Genomic DNA, 20,638 nt, shown 5'->3' with positions numbered 1-20,638 from the left:
CGCTTCTGATGCTTACTATCTAGGTGACCTTGAATAAGTCACTTAATCTTCATAGGCTTCAGTTTCCTCACCTGTAAAATGAGTTGGACTACATGGCCTCAGAGGTCCCTTACAGCTCTATAGCCTATGAGCCTGTGAAGGATGCTCCCTCCAGCATTTCCCTTCAGTTGGTCCATGGGTATAACATCTCTCAAGTTCACAAGGAACTCAGAATTGTGGGCAGGACTTAGTCATCTTTTCTAAAATATTTAAGAACCTAGAATAGGGTGAGGCACACAGTAGGTGTTCTGCAGACATTTGTTGAGTTAAGTTGGGAGGCAGTGTGGTAGAGTAGAAAGAGCATTGGGTTGTCGTACCTAGAGTGTACTTCCTCCATATCTCTACCTTTCAAATCTTCCTTCAAGACTCAGGTCAAGAGGGGCCGCTACGAGGCGCAGTGGATAAAGCACCAGCCTTTGACCTGAGTTCAAATCTGACCTCAGACATTTGACACTTACTAGCTGTGTGACCCTGGGCAAGTTACTTAACCCCCACCGCCCCCGCAAAAAAAAAAAAAAAAGACTCAGGTCAAGTGCCATGGGGCCCTTACACGAGGTCTATCCTTATCTTCACACCTTCTCCTCCCATTGCAAATGCTCTCTCTATGCAAATTACTTACACTTCCCATAAAATGGGGGTGATGCTTGCATTCTCTACTTTACAGGCAAGGGTGTGATGGAACCAGCTCATCCCTCATTTCATTTTAAGCATTTGTGCCTCAGAAATGAGCAAATGTCACAAATCAGGGCTTGATTTATTGTTTTATTGATTAACTATACTTAAGAAAATAATTGGGAAAATGCTAATAATACAGATTAAACTTAAAAGTGTGTGGTGGGTACATTTCCCTCTACCCCGAGGTGATTGTTAAACATTTACTAGTATACCTCTGCTTCCAGAGCTGCTATGAAGAAAAGACCTCATAAACTGTAAAACCTTGGGAATGTCAGCTCTTGATAAATCAGTTAGTTGGACAGGAAGCTCCAGACTCCATGGTGAGCACCAAATATTGATCAAACTCTCTTCAAGCAAAAATGCTAGAGACCACAGCTGCTCAATTACTTGTACTTCCTTGATTAATGGTATGACCTTCGGTGAGTCATTAACATTGGTTTAAGAAGTCAACCTAGGGCAGCTAGGTGGCACAGTGGAAGAGAACCGGCCCTGGATTCAGGAGGACCTGAGTTCAAATCTGGCCTCAGACCTTTGACACTTACTAGCTGTCTGACCCTGGGCAAGTCACTTAACCCCCATTGCCTCACCCAAAAACCCCAAAAAACAAAAAACAAAAGAAGTCAACCTGACACCCTCCCCAACCTCTATAGTTACTGACATCCATATTTCCTCTTCTCAGCACTTCACTGAGGGAAGGGCATGGAGACAATTCCAACCACCCATTTACACAAAACACCCCATTTTCTCTTAAAAAATTTTAAGGCAATCATAATCAAGTGATTTGTCCAGGGTCACACAGCTAGTAAGGGTCTGAGGCCATATTTGAACTCAAATCTTCCAGACTCCAAAGCCGATGCTCTAAGCACCCCACTTTCAAAGCCTGAAGGATATCCCTGGAATAAAAAAGAAATCGAAGGAAAGCCTGGGGAAGGTGAGGACTTTGAGAAACCCTCTTCCTTTGCATCAAGATTTCATCATTCACAAACACTAATGAGTGCTTTGAGATCCCACACATGAAAAAGTTGCCCGGAAGGTACTTGCTTAGTAGTTCTGTCGTGGTTAATAACCATTCCTTGGCATCCCAGGACATGCAGTTGCAGGAAGATCAGCTACTGTTCAGTGACAGAAATAGCTAATTATTGCTGCTTCTTTCTTACCAACTGGCAGAAAGTTCATTGGCTCACAAACGAAACAAAACAAGGGGAGTTCCCAACAGAAATTGCCATGGGTACATTAGCAGAAATAGGGAGAGTAAGGAGGCTCTTAAAGAGAGGTATTGGCACTAAGAGAAGAGTGAAGGTGGATTAGGGCCACCCTTATCCCTGCAATAAAGTCCTAGCTAGAAAAGACTTTAGCAGGGAGAAATCACTTGCACACAATAAAGCCAGTGGACTAATCAGGGGTTCTGAATCTTGCTTGCATCATAGACCCCTTTGACTGTCTAAGGTCCATGGGTTTCATGGTCCCCTTCTCAGAATAATGTTTTTAGATGCATAAAATAAATACAGAGGATTACAAAAGAACCCAATTATCAAAATACCGATTTTAAAAGGCAACAAGCTCATTGGCCTCAGGTGGAGCATCCTTGGACCACTTGGATCAATAAGGTTCTTTCCAGCTCTAACATTCTAAGAAGAAGCCCAGCACAAAGAACAAACACTTCACTTGGGTCAGAAGGCCTGGGTTCATTTTACAGTTTCACCACTCACTACCTGTATGACTTGAAGTAAATCCTTTCTCATCTTCCTTATCTGTAAAACGATAGGGTTGGACTAGTGTGACCTCCAAAGTCTCTTCCAATTCTAAATATATGATCCCATGATCTGTGATTCTCACCCATGAATCTAAACTCTACCACAGTCTGTCCTCTGTCACAGCTTAAAGTGTGACCTTCCCAGGGTTATTTGCATCCTCCCATTCTTCTAGGGGAATTCAGATCATTGGAAGGCCTTCCAAATCTAAAGGTGTGAATGTCTAATGGAAGAATGTCAACCATTGTTGAGGGGGAAACTTTTGGAGTAGCTGACATAGAGTTGGGGCTGTCATCATACCATAGATTTAGAACTCAGGGGGACCTTAGAGGCCACTGAATCCCTCCCTCATTTTATAGTTGAGGAAACTGAGGTACAGAGAGGTCAAGAGATTTGCCTAGGATCATACAGCTATTAAGTGGTTGAGGCAGGGTTTGAATTCAGGTCCAGCTGACTCAGGGCAGGAACAAGCCTGGGGAGCCCTGGATAATTCTGGAGGTAGGTAGGCAGGCAAGTGAGGCATCTTGAAGTCCTGTTAAGTGATGGGGGTAAAGAAAATCCTCTAGAAGAGCATGTACACTGAGGTTCAGAGAGTTCATAGAAAGCACAGACGTTCCCTGCAAAGGCTCACTAAACAGCATCACTTCTGGGACCAGGGAGGCTCACAGGGCTCCTTCATCTCCTCATCAGAAAGGCAGCATGATGTATAGCACTGAACCAAGAGTCATAAAGCCTGGGGCTTCCAGGTCTGCACACTGTGTGACTCTGGGTAAATTGCTTCACCTTTCTAAGTCAGATTATTTTCTCCCCATCATCTAGAAAATGCAAATATTAATTTCGAACTATCTACCTCACAAAGTTGTTGTGAATAATGCAAATTGTGACCTTTAAGTACTATCAGCATGGGAACTCTTACTGTTATTAATTGGTCTCAAAGGGTCAGGATTGCATCCAATCTTGGTCTGGTTGCTATAAGAAAAACTAGAGAGCATTCTGCCCTCAAGGAGCTTCCAGTCTAATTAGGAAAAGAAGAAAATAAATGGCATATAATGAGGTGGTGCAACTGCCACCACGAGCCCCCTGTGTGAACTGGAGGAAGTCCAGCCACCTTTCTGGGCCTCAGCCTCAATTCTCTCCTATGTCAAATGAGGGAACTGGGACTCAATGACCTGGAAGGTGGCTTCCTGCTCCAACAGCCTATGTTCTCAAAAGGCCATTACTGTGCTAATAGTCTTTACTCCAAGACCCCTTCCCATCCTAGCATTCTGTGTTTTCTTCTTCCCAAGTTCCCTCCAACTTTGAGATTCAGTGACCTCTGAGATCTCCCCCAGAATGAATGCCCAAGGATCCAAAAAATTCCATGAATCAACTTCCTTCAGTCTCTTCTCAGGAGCCTCATTATCCATCCCTGGAGGCATCTTGGGAACTTCCCTCTGAACCTCTTCCAAGTTCTCTTGGGGCCCGTGTGATTATGGAGCCAAAACTGAGGATTGCTCTTTAAGGCAAAGCTATTCCAACGTTTTGAAGTAATTGAACTTGTATATTAAAAAAATTAATAAAATTGTTGAGCCCTAATCAAACAGTTTTAGTGACATACCCAAGGCAAACGGTAATGAAGCCAAGTTTATACCCATTTGGGGCCAGTGATGGTGGCTTAGGATGCTTAAAAATACAGTAAGTCGGGGACAGCTAGGTGGTGCAGTGGATAAAGCATCAGCCCTGGATTCAGGAGGACCTGAATTCAAATCCGGCCTCAGACACTTGACACTTACTAGCTGTGTGACCCTGGGCAAGTCACTTAACCCCCATTGCCTCTCAAAAAAAGTTAAAAAATACAGTAAGTCATCACGGTAATATACAAATAAGGAACTCTTAGTGTAGTAAGGCTGAAGGGTGCAAACAGTGTCATAAAAATCTGGCTTTATCTTTTTCATCAGTCGCCACATTTTGGAAGCACTTCCTATGTTCCAGGCACTGAGAATACAACCCAAGTAACAGTGTCTGTGATCAAGAAGCTTATACTCCACTGGGAGGATACAACCTATTCACAGATACAGAAATGCAAGACAGTCACATATTTAGATGTGTGCATATACATGCATGTGCACAGACATAGCTATACATATATAGTATATGTATATTCATGAACCTACATGCATGTATGCATATATAGATAGAGATAGCTATAGATAGGAGGGAAACAGAGAGAGAGAGCAGGGTGGGGGGAGGAAGACAGACAGACACAGAGAGAGGGAGAGAGATAGGGACAGAGAAAGACAGAGAGACAGAGACAGAGAAACAGAGACCGACAGAGACAGAGGGAGACAGAGAGAAACAGAAACAGTCAGAGAGAGTCAGAGAGAGACAGAGACAGAGAGAAACAGACAGACAGAGAGTCCGAGAGACAGAGAGAGACAGAGAGGGACAGAGAGACAGAGAGCTTGACCTGTAATTTCCTTGGTAAAGGGAACATTCAGGTGAGAAAATACCCTTTACTACTATAGGTCAGAACTTTCTCTGCAATTTATGGTCTTGTCTTAGAGAATTACTTACTGAGAGATTAACTTGCCCAGGGTCATACAGCCAGAAATAGATAGATAGATAGCATGTATGTGCATACATGCACATATTACATACATACACATACACAGGGATTTGGGCAAATTCAGGAATCAGCAAAGGCCTTGTGAAGGAGGTGGTACCTGAGCTAAACCTTAAAGGGAGCTAGGGCTTCGGGAGGTGGAAATGAGGAGAGAGAATGTTCCAGGCATGAGGCACAGCCAGAGAAAACGCTGGGAGTCAAGAAATCGAGTTTCTTGTGCCAGGACCAGTTTGAAGGTCAGTGTCACTGGATGGCAGAATACATGGGAGGGTGTCAAGTGTAGGAAAACTGGAAAGGTGGTGTGGAGGATGGGATGGGGCAGTATATAAAGGGCTTAGAACAACAAATGGAGGGTTTTATATTTGATCCTGAAGGTGATAGTCATTGGAGTTTATTGAGTGCGTGTGTCTTTGGGGGGAGGGGTTACCTATACATGTGAAAAAAAAGAAAGAAATATATACAAAGTAATTTCAGGGAGGTCTTATAAAATAAAGGGGTTAAAGGTCAATAGCAGAAAGAAAGGTTCCATATTAACCAGAATCTATGGCAGCACTTTTGTTTTAGCAAAGAACCTCACTGCAGAATACCTAAAAGGATCTTTACATCAATGAAGTGGAATTTTATCTTTCTGTGTACAAGCCATTACAAACATGAGGAAATCAGAGAACCATGGTAAAACATATGAACTGATTCAAAGCAAAATTGTTAGAACCATGTAAACAGCATGGATAATGGCCACAATTGCATAAATCAAAAGAATAATAAAACATATAATGAAGTCTGTGTCATTATAATGACCAATCCTGATCCTAGAGAAGAGGGGGGGGGAGCTCTTTTCTCCTTTTAACAGAGAGGTGGAAGACTATTCTCAGGTGGCTTTATTGGTGTTTTCTAAAATTTTTGTTACAAAAGAAGGCTTCCCTTGCAGGGGATGATGGAGGACATTCAGAAATGCATGTAGTATAAAAATGAAAGGATTAAAAATACAATACAGCATTATATATTATAATATATTAAGTAATATTAAATTTAATATTAAACAATAGAATATGAAAATCCTTTTAAAAAACTACTTTAAAAATAAGGGTATTGGACTCAATGACCTCTGAAATTCCTTTTAGCTTTCATTTTATGATCCCATAACCAAAGGGTCTCTACCATCCCTTCCAGCTCTGCCATGGTTCCATCTAATTCTAATCATCCCTTGCAAAAGATCCCTTTGGCGCTTTACCAATCATCCAGAGAAATGCCGGGTTTTACCTTTTCCACATTTCCGTATGAAAAGCTCTTCTCTCTAAATAGTCCACATCTTCATAATCAATGCCAACCTCATAGTTATACTATCAAGATGTCAGGCAGGGATCCCATTCTCATTAGAAGGCTAAGTTGTAGGCTCAGAGTCATCTTCTCACTAAGATTCCCAAAACCTCCTCTACCCTACTCAGTGCCCATCTTTACTTAGTAATGATTTCCATCATTACCAAGACGAATTCTTCTCGGCCCCGGAGGGCAAAACTAACAGCAGTGGGTGGAAGGGGAAGAGGAGGGAGATTTCTGGGTGGATATGAGGAAAACATTTCTCAATAAGAGCTGTCTCAATATGGAAAGGGTTGTCCTAGGAGGCAGTGGATTCCCTGTCACTGGAGGTTTTTAAGTAAATGCTGGATGACCCACTTGTTAGCAAAATTGTTGAGGGGATTCTTATTCAGGCTGGGTCCATCCATTACCAAAGATTAGACCAATAATCTGGTGACCTGGGTCTTTTCCCTAACTACTTTCTGCACTTTATTTACTGTTGGACAAGATTAGCTCTCCTACTTCTCAAGTTCATAGAGGTTCCGACCTGGAGATGCTAAAAGTTTCTGTTTCCCAAACCTGCACTTCCTTCCTCGATTATGTCCTTATTGCTAAAACATATATAAAGATAAATGTTAACAATAACAATGTCTACTAACATTTATGAAGCACTTTAAGACTTGAAAAGCACTTTACATATATTATCACATTTGATCCTTACAACAACCCTGGAAGACAGGTGCCAGTATGACCCCCATTTTACAGATGAGGAAACTGAGGCAGGCAGAGGTTAAGTGACTTGCCCAGGAGTGTACAGATAAGTGTCTGAGGCAGGATTTGATCTCAGGTCTTTCTGACTCCAAGTCTAGCACTTTATCTCCTGTACCAGCTAGCTCCAGTCTAAAGATTTCTGAATGGCTTTTCAATTTGTTAAGTATATCTGGAATTTTAATTCTATCCATTAGCTATCAGGCCAGACCACATTTCCAAGCACACCATGGCCAAAGGGGTGCTGGACTTGCTAGTCTCTGGCCCCAGCATCATAACTATCCAAGTGCAAACAAAATCAGCCTTTTTGAAGATGTTGTGACAAAGATCTGTCAGGACTCAGTCAAGTGCCTGGATCAATTTTCCTCCTTTGACCCTGGTCCTCACTACTCTATCATGCCATTTTCTCAAAGCCACTGTAATTAAAATAATTTTACCATTTACATGGTTCTTTATCTAAAGAGGAGAGGGGATGAGACTGAGACAGTGGAAGGTCATTTTGCCCAAAGGTAAACAAAATGCAGACAGGAGTTAGGAAGAGCACCTAGGTCACTAGATTCCTGACCCAGCCATTAGGGTCTCCTGTCTTTGACTCCTGAATTAAGACTTTTGCTTCAAATAATCAATGTATGTTATGTCTGAGGGTTTCCTGCATCTTATCAATTATGTATATATTATATTATATGTGCTATGATTATCAATTATAGATATACATATAAATACATAATCTGTATAGTTTTATACTTTTCAAAACCCTTTTATACTCACTTCATTTAATTCTCACAACAATTCTGTGAAGAAGGCTGGTAAATTATCTCCACCTTACAGATAAGGAAATTCAGGCTGAGAAGAGGTAGTTTATATGGCTACATGAAACTTGCTTTCTGTCTCACTGTCTCTCTCTTTTTCTATCTCTCTCAATCTCTGTCCCTCTGTCTCTCTTTTTTTTTCTGTCTCTGTCTCTGTTTCTCTGTCTCTCTCTCTAGAATAATTTCATTTATCCCAATGACAAACATCCAGAAAAAGATGAAACTCTATTCTTTATCCACACAAGTTTCCCCGGTATTTCTTTGCTATTTTCCTAAACAAATGCACTTCCTCTCTGTGGATTATTTCCAATTTATCCTGTATCTAGCTGGCTTGTGTGTGGTTATTTGCATATTTATGTCCCCCATTAGATCATGAGCGCCCCCAGAGCAGAGACTTGTCTTTTACCTTTCTTCACATGCCTAGTGCTTGGTACATTGCTTGGCACACAAGTAGGTATGTAATAAATGCTTATTGACTGACTAAGATATTAATAAAGTATTGGAGGCTGAAAGGATAATCAAACCCATCTGGAATATTTAGTGATTTTTATCTGTAAAGAAAGATTTACCACTCCCTAAGCCCAGCTCACCAATCCATTCTATAGTAGAAGTGGCAAAAACACTGGGCTGTGAGTCAAGACACCTGGGTTCTAGTTTTGATTCTGTAACCTCTGTCAAATAGCTTAACCCCTATTTCCCCTTCAGGAAAATGAAGGGGTCAGACTAGAGATTTTTAAAGTGGAGCCCATGAGTTTATTTTTAAAAAGTATATTTGAAATACAATGTACTTCAATAAAAATGTTTTCCTTTGTAATCACACGTACTTTATTTGATGGATTAAAAAACCCGATTCTGAAAAGGGGTCCACAGGCTTCAGCAGACTACCAGAGGGCTTCAGAACACACAAAAAAAATGAAGAACCCCTAATCCAGGTGATCTCGGAGACACTGGCCATCTCTGACGTTCTATGTTCTAACGTTGCATTTCTCAGACCCCTGCCAGCTCTGACTATTCTCGGTTCTAAGGTCCACTACAGTTCTGACATTCTGAGTTCTAAGGCCCGTCCCGGTTCCACTGTTCTCGGTTCTAAGGTCCATTACTGTTCTGTCATGCCAAGATTCCCTGTTTTTGTTTTTTTTTTTGTTTTTCATTTCTCTCTGTAGCTATCATTGTGTTCTCCCCCGTAGGACGCAATTCTTTTCTCCTCCTTGAAGACAATGCGACTCGCACTATTTTGAGTCCATGGTTGGGCCGGTCCTTAGCTCAAAATATCCCTTGAGTTCGGAGGTGGGGGGGAAAAAATCAATAAATAGAAATCAGTTGATTCGGGGAGAGAGAGAGCGTTGATTCGGAGAGAGAAGAGGAGAGAAGAGGTTTTAAGGGGTTAATTCCAGCCCTTTCCCAGGAAGGGGAAGGGGAAGGGGAAGGGGACTTGTGAGTGGTACATACTCCTTACCCCTCTCCGCATCCCCTAACCCCAGCAGCTGGCGGCCCAATCCTTACCTGCCTCACCGGAACCAGAGACCGAGTATTCCAGAAGCAAGATCAGGGCGAGCCCTAGGACTACCATGGTTGCCAGAAGGGCTGCCTTTCTTCACCTCGGAGCCCGGCAGTCGCAGCCCAAGCCCTGGACCCCCTCCTCAGACCAGCAGGGTGGCCGGCTGGACCATCCTCTCCACTCTTTCCCGGGCTCGGAGGGTCTGAGCTCCCTTTCACCCGCTCACTGGGCACGGGCGTGCAGGGGAAGGCATCGCACTCTGGAAAGTTGGGGAGGGAGAAAAAAGGGCGGGGGGGGGGAGGGTTTGGAGGGAAGATCAGAGCACAGGTCAGGCTCAGCCGGCACTCACCTGCCTCCTGAAACTTTTCTTCCCAAGCTACTCGCTAAGGAGTATCTACTAATATTAGGGGTAGTAAGTAGGAAGCCTGCCCCAGATCTAGCCCTGGGAGAAGCTGCGCACCCAAGATGAGCCTAGTCGCCTCTCCCCCAGTGCCGGGCTTCGTGCTCTGGACTTCCTCCAGTGCCCAGCCAGCAAAGAGGGGAAAGGATGGGGGTGGAGGGTGAAGGCAGCGGGCAGGGAGGCAGAATGAGAAGGGCCTTGGAGAGTCACTGCTCCTTCTCCGGACTCCAGCATCCGGTTCCCAGATGGATACAGGGAGGGGAAGAGGGGACAGATCAGAACAATCCTAGAAGACGGCTCGGAAGAGGAGGGATGGGGGAAAGTTACATTATTTCCCCGTGTCCTGTCAGTAGCCCAGAACTCCTGCGTCCCCTGCAGCCGCCCGTCACCCCTAGAGCCCCCTCGCTCTTGCAGGAAAGGCTCTTTCTCTCCGCTCAGTCTGGCTCCTAAGACTGGCTTACAGTAAAGCCTGCGGTTTGTCAGCTTAGATTGGGGAGGTTGGGCGGGGGCACACTTCTGGCCCTTTAAATTAAATGCCCAGCACGTGGGTGTCGCCACTCCCTTCCCTAGGGTCTCCACTCTGTGTCGAAATGATCTCATGAGCGCCCTCTATCAATGCTTCTCCTTCGTCATACATACCTTCCCTACACCATCGTTCTCCCTCCCCGGCTGGCAGAAGCCATCTAATCAATCAATCAATCAATCATCGACTAATCAATTATAAATCATAGAATCATAGCATATTAGAGCTGGTAAGGGTCTTCAGACGAAAAAATGTTAGGTTTGGAACATCAAGGATTATGAATTTGACCACACACACCCTTTGACAGAGCTGGACCTGGGCGAAGGGTGGTTATATTTGGTCCCATCTTTTAAACAATAGTATTCTTCAAATGAGATGGGATGGCTGCAAACCACGGATCACCCCAGCCTCCGAAAAGAGCATGAAGACATGCATAGGGTGGGAGGGAGTAAGCTGAAGTTCTCCACCAGCCAAGAACTGATCAAAAGACCTTTCAGAAAGGATGTCTGACATCAGAGAGGAATGAGCAGCGGAAGGAAGCAGGCAGATCAGGTGGGTCGATGGCAGGGATTTTTTCACACTTTCATTTGCATCTTCAGGGCCTAGCACAATACCTGGCATTTAGTAGGCGCTTAATAAATGCTTGTTGACTGATTGATAATCTATGGTCATCATTGGGGTTCCACTGGCATCCATACAATGGAGAGGGAAAGGAAGTCCAGACCAAGGCCACTCTAACATGCTGAGAGGGCCCAGTGTGGACAAGCATGGACAAGTGTGGACAAGTATGACATGGATAAGAAATGAAGAAGAGACTATTGATGGATAGGTTGTAATCCACACCATTGCAATCGGCTTGCTGGATGAATGTTTTGTTGACTTACCTTTCAAGAAGTAATGGGAGAAACTGAATTCGATATTGCCCAAGACCTATTTAATTTATAATGACCAGAAACTCATGTCATGGCAATATTGATGCTTTTAAAATGTTAATAGTTCATTCATTTTTATAATTATAATTCTGCTTCAATATTTTATTAATTGCACTCATTACTAATTAAATGACACCAACCCATGATGTACAAAGGGAGAAAATTAATTTGCAAATGAGTTGTAGTTGTATTGACTCCTTCCCTGCTGCCTACAGTCATAATTGGGTCTTATCCATTCTTTAAAAATCCTTCCCTTGACCCTGTCACGCCCTCAAGTACCATCCTTTGTTCTTCCCTGTATCACTAACTTTTACTAAACACTAATATTTACTGAAATAATAAGATGAAAAAACTCAGACATACCCAAAGCAAAGTGATTTGTCATATAACTATTTAGTGGAAACAGAGATGGGATGAAGACCCTATGTCCCCTGGCTCAAGGTCTGATGCTCTCCCCACCATACTCGGCTTCTCCCAAATCCCCTATGTCTGTTTCCCACTCCTGAGATAAAATGAGAAGTAGGTGATGTTGCCTTTTCCTTCCTAAGGCACTTATTGTATGTATCTGACTCAAATGGAAACATCCTTGTAGGCTGCATAGTGACTTAGAAAACCACAAATTAAAATCTATGTTTTATTTTATTTTTATCTTGTTACACATTTTAAAATTCTGTTTTAATGTGGATGGATGGCATACACTTGAGGAGTCCTGAGCTGCTTTTGGCCTGCCAGTTTGACACCTCAAATCTTGGCCACTCATTTGGTACTTGTGCTCTCTCTTCAAGTGTCCGACCTCCCAACCACACCAGCTTTCTCCTTTGGCTGCGTCAGCTGTTTCCATAACTGAGACTAATGTTTTTGGTAACAAGGAAGGGAAGGGCTAGACATCACACAAAAGCTAGGACTAGGGGCCTGACCCAATCACATTGTGGTTGAATCTAAGACACTTCCCCTTGGCAAGTTCAAGCCTATGGCAGGGCATGACTGAGTTCTAGAGAGGGACTGGTTGTGCTTATTCTCTCTACTGCTAAGGCTAGGGGGGCTAATTCCTCCCAAATTAAAATCAGCAAGCACAACGGGCTCTCAGTCAATCACTAACAACCCCCCGAGCCCACAGAAGGCCCTGTGGGCCAGAGAACACTGGGCTCAGTGCATTACACTTTCCTGGAGTCCTGAATAGAGAAGCAAGGCTGAAACGCTGGAGTGAAAGACCTGGAGAGTAGGCCCTGCTTTAGTGCCAACTGTAGGATTTGGGCACCCCCAACTGGCTAGTGTCAGGAAGAACCCCAGGGAAACCTGGAGCCCTTCTGATATCTAGAACAGGACAACTACAGAGAGGGGGATAGACTTCCAATGGCATTCCCCATTTCCATAAATGGCACCCCCCAAAGATAAATAGGAATTTGACAGCTCCATGGGGTCCCAATGCTCCTCACTACTGTGATTGTTCACTGGTCCCCATGCAACACCAAATACTTCTTGGCCTTTACTGATTCAGGGTCCTAAGTCTCCAAAGTGCTAGGAAATCCTTTCCTATGTGAGAGCACCTCCATGACTCTAGAGGCCTTCATGGGCAACTAGATGGAAAAGATCCAGGTTTCCATTATTAAGGAAGAGGTCCAGGCTCCCTTTAACTATCGGCACCATCACATTAATTGAATTTCCACTACAATAGCCTCCATTAGCACCCCTATAATCAACATGGACTCCTTGGCTACCTGTTTAATCTCGTGGAACAAGGTTAAATCTATCACCACCTGATTAATGGGAAGGGCCAAATAGGACACCGTAGACATCCCCTCCTACTAGTCAAAATAATAACATTCCCACCCTCTCCCCCTGCCCCCCACCAACTACAGCCAGGATACAAGGAAATTTGAATTATTGGAGTTACATGGAAATTATGGAAAGAATCATGGGGAAATTGACACTGGAGCTATGAAGGAATCAGAAAAAGAAAGTCTGTTGGTGAAAACAATATCCTCTTTTTGTTTGTTTTTTTTGGTGGGGCAATGAGGGTTAAGTGACTTGCCCAGGGTCACATAGCTAGTAAGCTGTCAACTGTCTGAGGCTGGATTTAAACTCAGGTCCTCCTGAATCCAGGGCTGGTGCTTTATCCACTGCACCACCTAGCTGCCCCCAACAACAATATCCTCTTTTAACAACTCCTTCTTTCTGGCTAAGAAACTAGAGAAGGGGAGATTGCTGCCCCTCCTTGTGCTGTGCCTTGGAATCCCAAAGCTCAGTCCAATTATATGGAGACCATATATCAATAGGACATCTCTCCTCAAGCAATTGAGCAAGATCAATATCAAAAGTGTCAAAACTGGGCAAACTCCCCTATCACCACCCCGCTAGCCAGGGGTCAAATGATAGCTGTGAATGATTCACTTTCAAGGGAAGCCAGGTAGCCAATGGTGTTAGCTAGGGAGAGGAGGTGGGTGACCAAGGTCACAGTGGTGCCTCAGAGGGTAGGACTCGGGGTTCCAGAATTTCTTATTCTCCCTCTCTCTGCCAGGTCTGATTTTATACCGCCCCCCCCCCTCCAGGGCTGCCTCTGCCTAAAATGTCTAACCTTCGAGAGCTGTGCAAGGGTCTTCCCCTACACCCTTTACCAGAGAACAAAGGACGAAGGACAGGGTTGCCCCATGCTCCTGTGAGAACCCCCAACCTTACTCCAGAGGAAAAACAGGTAAGAAAGCTTGGGCCTCTTCTCTTCTTGTAATTGCAGTCCGATGTACTCTCTTGGCCTCCAAAGAGTTTCTCCCCTTTCCTTATGGGAACAGCAGTCTCTTTGAAAGAACTCTTATTGCTGTAATATAATAGAAAATGCTAATGTGGCTGGGTTTAGGACAATCCGGGTTGGAGTCTCAGTTTCACCACTTAGTAGTTTTGAAACTTTTATCAGCAGACAGAACACCGCTTGGGAGTCTTGCAAAACTTTGCCTTCTCTGAACCTCATCTGCAAAATGAGGATGATACGCGTACAGCTTACTTCAAGGGTTTTAATGTAGACATGTGAGCTGGTATCTGCAAGTCAACAAAATGCAGATCCAAAGGAGAGCTCCGCATGTGAGGTACAGTGAGTCTGATTCCAGACTATGGAGGGGTCTGATTGACCCCAATCATTGGGTCAAGCCATGAACTGAAGTGGATTGGTGCTCTAAGGTTCAGGGTTTGAAGCAGCCTAGCCCCCAATACCTTTCTCAGTCCTAGGAGTTGGTAAAGACTCGGGCTTATGATTGCACTATGGCCATATTACTCATGTTTTCCCTGGTGGCTTTAGGTTTTTAATCTCTTCCCCATGACTATGCCTATAGGAAACCATGAGTTCTTTAGACGTGGTTGTTTGGTCTTTCAATTTTATAGGAAGAGAATTCATGTGTTGTATTGCCCATGCCTGCTTCTGGCACAGTGACAGTGACCCTGGACAAAGCACTGTAATAATAAAAATAATATTATAGCTATCATTTATATAGTGCTTTTAACATTTGCAAAGTACACTAATGAGGTTATTTAAATTAACCATCACAACAACCCTGTGAATTAGGTACTTTTATTATCCTTATTTTTACAAATGAGGAAACTGAGGCTGGCAGGGATTAAGTGACCTTGCCCAAGGTCACACAGCTGGTAAGCATCTGAGGCATGATGTGAACCCAAGTTTTCCTGACCCCATGTCTAACGCTATATCAACTCATAAGTTCATAAACTATATTAAATGTCATCTGAGTGTCCTGGGCAAGTAAAAATTACAGAGCAGGTGACAACTTTGGTGGAGAGAGTTTCTTGAAACAGTGAAATTGCAGTCCTTTCTCTCCCTCAATGACTTTGGGCAAGTCAGTTATTGTCTCTCTGTGCCTCAGTTTTTCCATCACTAAGAAGAACAATATCTCTAAATATCAGTCTAGTCACAGAGATCTTTGAAAAAAGTCATTTGGAATTGGAGGAAGTTTCAGCCCCCCTTCCCTCTTACACACACACACACACACACACACACACACACACACACACACACTCTTCAGTATTATCTCAATGCCTCCATGCAGCTGTCAAAGGCAAAGGTTAGGATTAATGATTTGTGCTCTTACATAACTCTTGGCATGGCTTCCATCCTTTAGTTCTCTGTTAAGACCCGGGAGTATGTCTTTTTGATTAAACCAATCCATGAAACTTGTATTTGGCACCTACTGTCTACCCAGCTCTATGTTCAGGTCTTCCAGGAAAACAGGCAAAGGTACTCATTCCTGCATTTGAAGCTGTGGACTCTTGTCTTACAAACAAACCATGACTAAGGATACCAAGTGCTGGAGAACTCAGGGAAGGCATCAAGGAAGAGGTGGTACTGGAACCTTGATGGATGAGTCCTCATTGGAGAGATAGAAAGGGGGAGAGAAGCATTCCCCCAAATCAAGCATCACCTTTTTTTAACCACTATAATTGGGCCAAACCACGAACTCAACACAGCAAAGAAACTCTCTGTCCTAATGTCAAAATACTTTAAAACTTTTCTTTTTCATTTTGATTCTGGATGGGACCTTCCATTCAGCTCATATGGTCTCTCACCTTGGATCTCACCAACAAGTTGACTTTGCCCTTTAGAAATGGGATGCTCTAAAGCCTCAGCTAGACCCTCACTGGAGCTCAATAACCCTTTTATTCTTCATTTACTATGTCATTTCCCAGAGTGGCTATGCCAGCTTTTTTTTTTTTTGTCCTCTCCCTCAATTGTTCCCTTTCACTTAAGTCTTAGAGCAAATTACCTGTCCTCCTCCCTTGCTCTGCACCTCCAAGCTTCTCTTCTCTCTCTCTCTCTCTCTCTCTCTCTCTCTCTCTTGGTTTTTTGGTTGAGCAATGAGGGTTAAGTGACTTGCCCAAGGTCACACAGCTAGTAAGTGTCAAGTGTCTGAGGTCATATTTGAACTCAGGTCCTCCTGACTCCAGGGCTGGTGCTCTATCCACTGTGCCACCTAGCTGCCCACCTCCAAGCTTTTCAGCAATATCCCTCCTGTCTCAGAGAAGGAGTTATTGAATACTATTTGCCCAGACTAATCCTTATACCTGTACCTTTTATCCCATCCCCCCCAGTCTAGGAGAACCTTAGAGATTTGGCGTCAGCAATCATTCCCTTTCCTTCATGATAGTCTTCCAGTAGCTTCTTTCTTTCCCACTTCTGTTTTTTTTCTCCTTAAAAAAAGTTATGAGCTTGACAAACATCAATAAGAGCAAATGTTTTCATATACAAAAAAGAATAGAAAAAGATCAATATAAGGAACGGAGAATATCTTACATATAAATTCTTTCTTTTTTAGGTATATATTAAATCTATCACAGCAGTATCAACACTAACCTGCTTTTCTGTGTGTCCTTTCGAACTTCCTTCTACAATATTCTATGTATTTTTCTAATAAGTTTTGTTTGTTTGTTTGTTTTGGTGATTCTATATATTTTTAAATGCTTTGTTGACATTCCTTTTTTTTGTACATCTTTATTTTAACCCCTTTAAAAATCTACTCCGGCGGGGGCAGCTAGGTGGTGCAGTGGATAAAGCACCGGCCCTGGATTCAAGAGGATCTGAGTTCAAATCTGGTCTCAGACACTTGACACTTACTAGCTATGTGACCCTGAGCAAGTCACTTAACCCTCACTGCCCCAACCAAAAAAAAAAATCCACCCCAACACTACAAAAAGCCCTCCATTGAAACAAGTCAGGCAAAACAAATTCACTTACATTGTACTTCTCTGTATAAGGGATCCTTTCCCAAACTGAATTTTTCCCTTCCACAAAAGATTGGTTGGAATAGATGACCTCTAAAGGCCCTGTGGACTGGATTGAAGATCTCCATAGTTATGTCTAGAATAATCTAAAAACCAAACTCATAGAGTCATAGATATAGTATTGAAAGGGACCTCCAAGGCCATCTGGTCCAACCTTCTCATTTTACAGGTTGGAAAACAGGCCCAGTAAGATTAGGTGACTTGCCCAAGGTCTCAAAGGTTACCGTGCTTTAGAGGCAGGATTTGCACCCAGGATCTCAAATTCCAGGGGCAGTATTCTTTCAGAAGGACCTGAGTTCAAATCTGTCCTCAGCCACTTACTACCTGTGTGACCCTGGGCAAGTCAAGCCACCCTGTTTGCCTCAGTTTCCTCATCTGTAAAATGAGCTGGAGAAGGAAGAGGCAAACCATTCCAGTACCTTTATCAATACAACTCCAAATGGGGTCATGTAGAATCAGACACAAATGAAAAATTACTGAATGACAACAGGGTAGGAGAGAGGGAAAGTGAGAAAGTGATGAGAAACCACAGCAGAGAGAGGTGCCACAATCCAGGTCAGAGACAGCAGGAGGGAGGTGCTATGGACTAAAGCAAAGCTTCTTAAACTATGGGGTCCCATAACTGAATGTTGTGGTCATGGCCCAACAACAGTGAAAGGTTACATATACCTATTTTATTGACCTATATACCTGGGGTCACGTAAAAATTTCTCAGGTGAAAAGGGGTTGTGAGTGGAAAAAGTCTAAGAGTAGGAAGCTCTAGACTAAAGGACCAAGTTACTGTATTGTTTTTTATTTTATTTTATTTTTGGTGAGGCAATTGGGGTTAAGTGACTTGCCCAGGGTCACACAGCTAGTAAGTATCAAGTGTCTGAGGCCAGATTTGAGCTCAGGTCCTCCTGACTCCAGAGCCGGTGCTCTATGCACTGTGCCACCTAGCTGCCCCTAGACATTTTATTTTAGTGTAGATTGCTTGAGTAAGAGACTTGTGTTATATAAATTATTGGGGGACTAGGCTGGGTTGGGTGAAATTATTTGGGGGGACTAGGCTGGGTTTTCTAAAATATTGCTACTTATAAACTAATGACCATTGCACCCATTTTTGGCAGTATTTATTATTAAGGTATGTTAAATATTAGTAAAGAATTGACCACATGGCATTTAACACAAGCAGAAAAACCCCCATATATAATATGATATGTGTGTGTGTTGAAAAATCCTCCATTATGATCCTCAACTGACTTAGCTCTTAAGCCTTCTTGTTGGATAGGATCAGGTTAGTGACTAGCAGCACCATCTGGTGGTTCAACCAGTTATAACTCCAGAGAGGCTTACGTTAGAGCCTAGAGGCTTTTATTGGAGAGATTACACAGAGTACATGTGAAAAAATTAAATCCTTAAACAAGTCAGTTCATGTTTAGGTGCCAAAGGAAGGGGCCAGACTCTAAGTACACTAAGAATTCGATTTGGAGGTGGCATGGAGGGGGTGGGAAAGATCTCATAGAATAAGCAGGACTTTTTCTTTTCTTTTCTTTTCTTTTTTTTTGGCAGGGCAATGAGGGTTAAATGACTTGCCCAGGGTCACACAGCTAGTGTCAAGTGTCTGAGGCCAGATATAATCACAGACCTGAAGGATGGATAGAGTTGGAGCAGTCAGAGAGGTAGATGGAAGGTCTTCCATCCAGGGAGAGGGGAACATTGTAAATGCTATGACCAGAGACACTGAGTTGGGATGTGCATGTTTGCAGAAGAGACTGACCTCATTAGGATAGAGGTCGTGGGACAGGGGAGCAGTGAGTGTGACAGTTGTGGAGTGAAGCTGCTACTAGATTGCCTTAATAACAGACTCAGGTGGTTAGACTCACCTTTGAGGTAGCTCTTCCTTGTGTAATAACCTCTCCCATCCTCTTCTCTTCTGCCTCTGATAGCTGGCATTGAAGAATGCTCTGCGGTACTTCCCCCCTGAAGTCCACAAGATCCTGGCACCAGAATTTGCCCAGGAGCTAAAGCTATATGGGCACATCTACATGTACAGATTCTGCCCAGACATTGAGATGAGGTGAGTATCTACAGCACCCCACTACAGACAGTGGAGAAGAAAGAGGTGGAGGTTCTGAGCATGCTGGGTAAACAGGAAAGATGTCAAGCCACTAGACAATTTCCATTGGCTCAGATCTTTCTTATCTTTTATCCCTTCTCAACTTTGCTGGAAAAAGAGACGATTACCCTCATAGGTAATAAATATTTCAAATCAATATATCCTTGTAAGTAATAAATATTTTGATCAAATATTTGATTAACCTCTGGTGGGGGTGGGGGTAGGCTACTAGAAATGGAAGAGCCCTTCAAGATCCTCTGGGGTAACCCCTAATTCAGCAGACAGAGATTTGGAGTTAGAAGGGACCATCTAATCCAGAGATTCTAATATGCCCTATCCACTATGCTTCACTGCCTCTCTAGGAAACTAGATGCTCTTCGCTAAGCTAAAAGACTTGATCTTTATGGCTGGGCAATTATTCAAATCTAGGTCTTGTGCTTTCCATGGCATGACTTTGCCTGGGTTGCCCTTCTCAAAGGAGAGAGGAAAAAGTTTATGCCATAGATGGAGATCCTCTCATACCCTTCAACCTATCTACCAATTATCCAGGATGTGAATAGAGAAATCATTGTCTTTTTTTTTTTTTTGACAATGAGGGTTAAGTGACTTGCCCAGGGTCACACAGGTAGTAAGTGTCAAGTGTCTGAGGCTGAATTTGAACTCAGGTCCTCCTAAATCCAGGGCTGGTGCTCTATCCACTGTGCCACCTAGCTGCCCCCCGAAATCATCGTCTTTTCAACATAGCTTACCAAACACTGATTAGGTGCCTACTATGTGTAAGGGCTAGGCCCTAGGAATACAGAAATGAAATGTGGCACCATCTCTGCTTTCAAGAAGCAAAGAGTCTATGGGAGGGTAGATGCAGAAATACGTATAATCTAAAACAATGCAAAAGGGTCCAAGGAAGTCAGGTTAAGTGGCTCTGAAGAATTTGAGAAAAGACAGACCATTTTCACCTTGGGAGTAGGCATGGTATCAGGAAAAGGAGAGGTTTCTTTCCTTTAAAATTCATTTTAAAATTTTGAGTTCCAAATTCTCTCCATCCCTCCAGCTCCCACCCACCCATCAAGAAGGCTAGCAATATAATAAAGGGAGAGATTTCAACAAAGAAAAGGGCGTAAGGGAAGTCTGTTCCAAACATGTGGGATTAGGCTTAGAGAAGAGAGAGGTCAGGATAAGAACAGGGGAAAGTTGTCTCCAACTGTCTTTCCTTGTGTCTCCCTTCCCACCCTGACACCTTTGTCTTCCTGAATGCTCTTTATTCCCTGTCATAATGCCTAGTGAGGAATTAGTGGTAATTGCAAAAGTAATCAACATTTTTTCCCTCTTAAAAATATGTTCCCTCCCTCTCCACTATCTTTTGTTGCCTTTCTATTTAATGACATGGTGATTAAATATGCAAAACTGGATGACTTTAAAAATATCTGAACTTCAGGGACAGCTAGGTGGCGCAGTGGATAGAGCACCGG

General features: G+C 43.2%; 2 protein-coding genes across 3 annotated transcripts in view; one reads left to right on the top strand and one right to left on the bottom strand.

Moving 5' to 3' along the window:
• LOC122735283 (netrin-4-like) overlaps window positions 1–10,327 on the bottom strand; it is a 60,602-nt gene extending 50,275 nt beyond the window's left edge. For both annotated transcript variants that reach the window (XM_043976667.1, XM_043976666.1), the window contains exons 1-2: window positions 10,166–10,327; window positions 9,444–9,697 (exon numbers count right to left, since the gene is read on the bottom strand). In XM_043976667.1, the coding sequence (XP_043832602.1) occupies window positions 9,444–9,510 (67 nt within the window). In that variant the 5' untranslated portion in view covers window positions 9,511–9,697; window positions 10,166–10,327. The remainder of the gene's footprint in view (window positions 1–9,443; window positions 9,698–10,165) is intronic.
• A 3,418-nt stretch (window positions 10,328–13,745) lies between these two features.
• The window catches only part of UROC1 (urocanate hydratase 1), a 47,992-nt gene continuing 41,099 nt past the window's right edge, over window positions 13,746–20,638 (top strand). Inside the window, exons 1-2 of the mRNA XM_043981664.1 lie at window positions 13,746–13,985; window positions 19,000–19,130. Coding sequence (XP_043837599.1) covers window positions 13,860–13,985; window positions 19,000–19,130 — 257 coding nt within the window. The 5' untranslated portion in view covers window positions 13,746–13,859. The remainder of the gene's footprint in view (window positions 13,986–18,999; window positions 19,131–20,638) is intronic.

Source organism: Dromiciops gliroides, chromosome 1 (assembly GCF_019393635.1).
Source record: "Dromiciops gliroides isolate mDroGli1 chromosome 1, mDroGli1.pri, whole genome shotgun sequence".
Lineage (NCBI taxonomy): Eukaryota > Metazoa > Chordata > Mammalia > Microbiotheria > Microbiotheriidae > Dromiciops > Dromiciops gliroides.
This window is presented reverse-complemented; position numbering and strand designations above follow the sequence as displayed.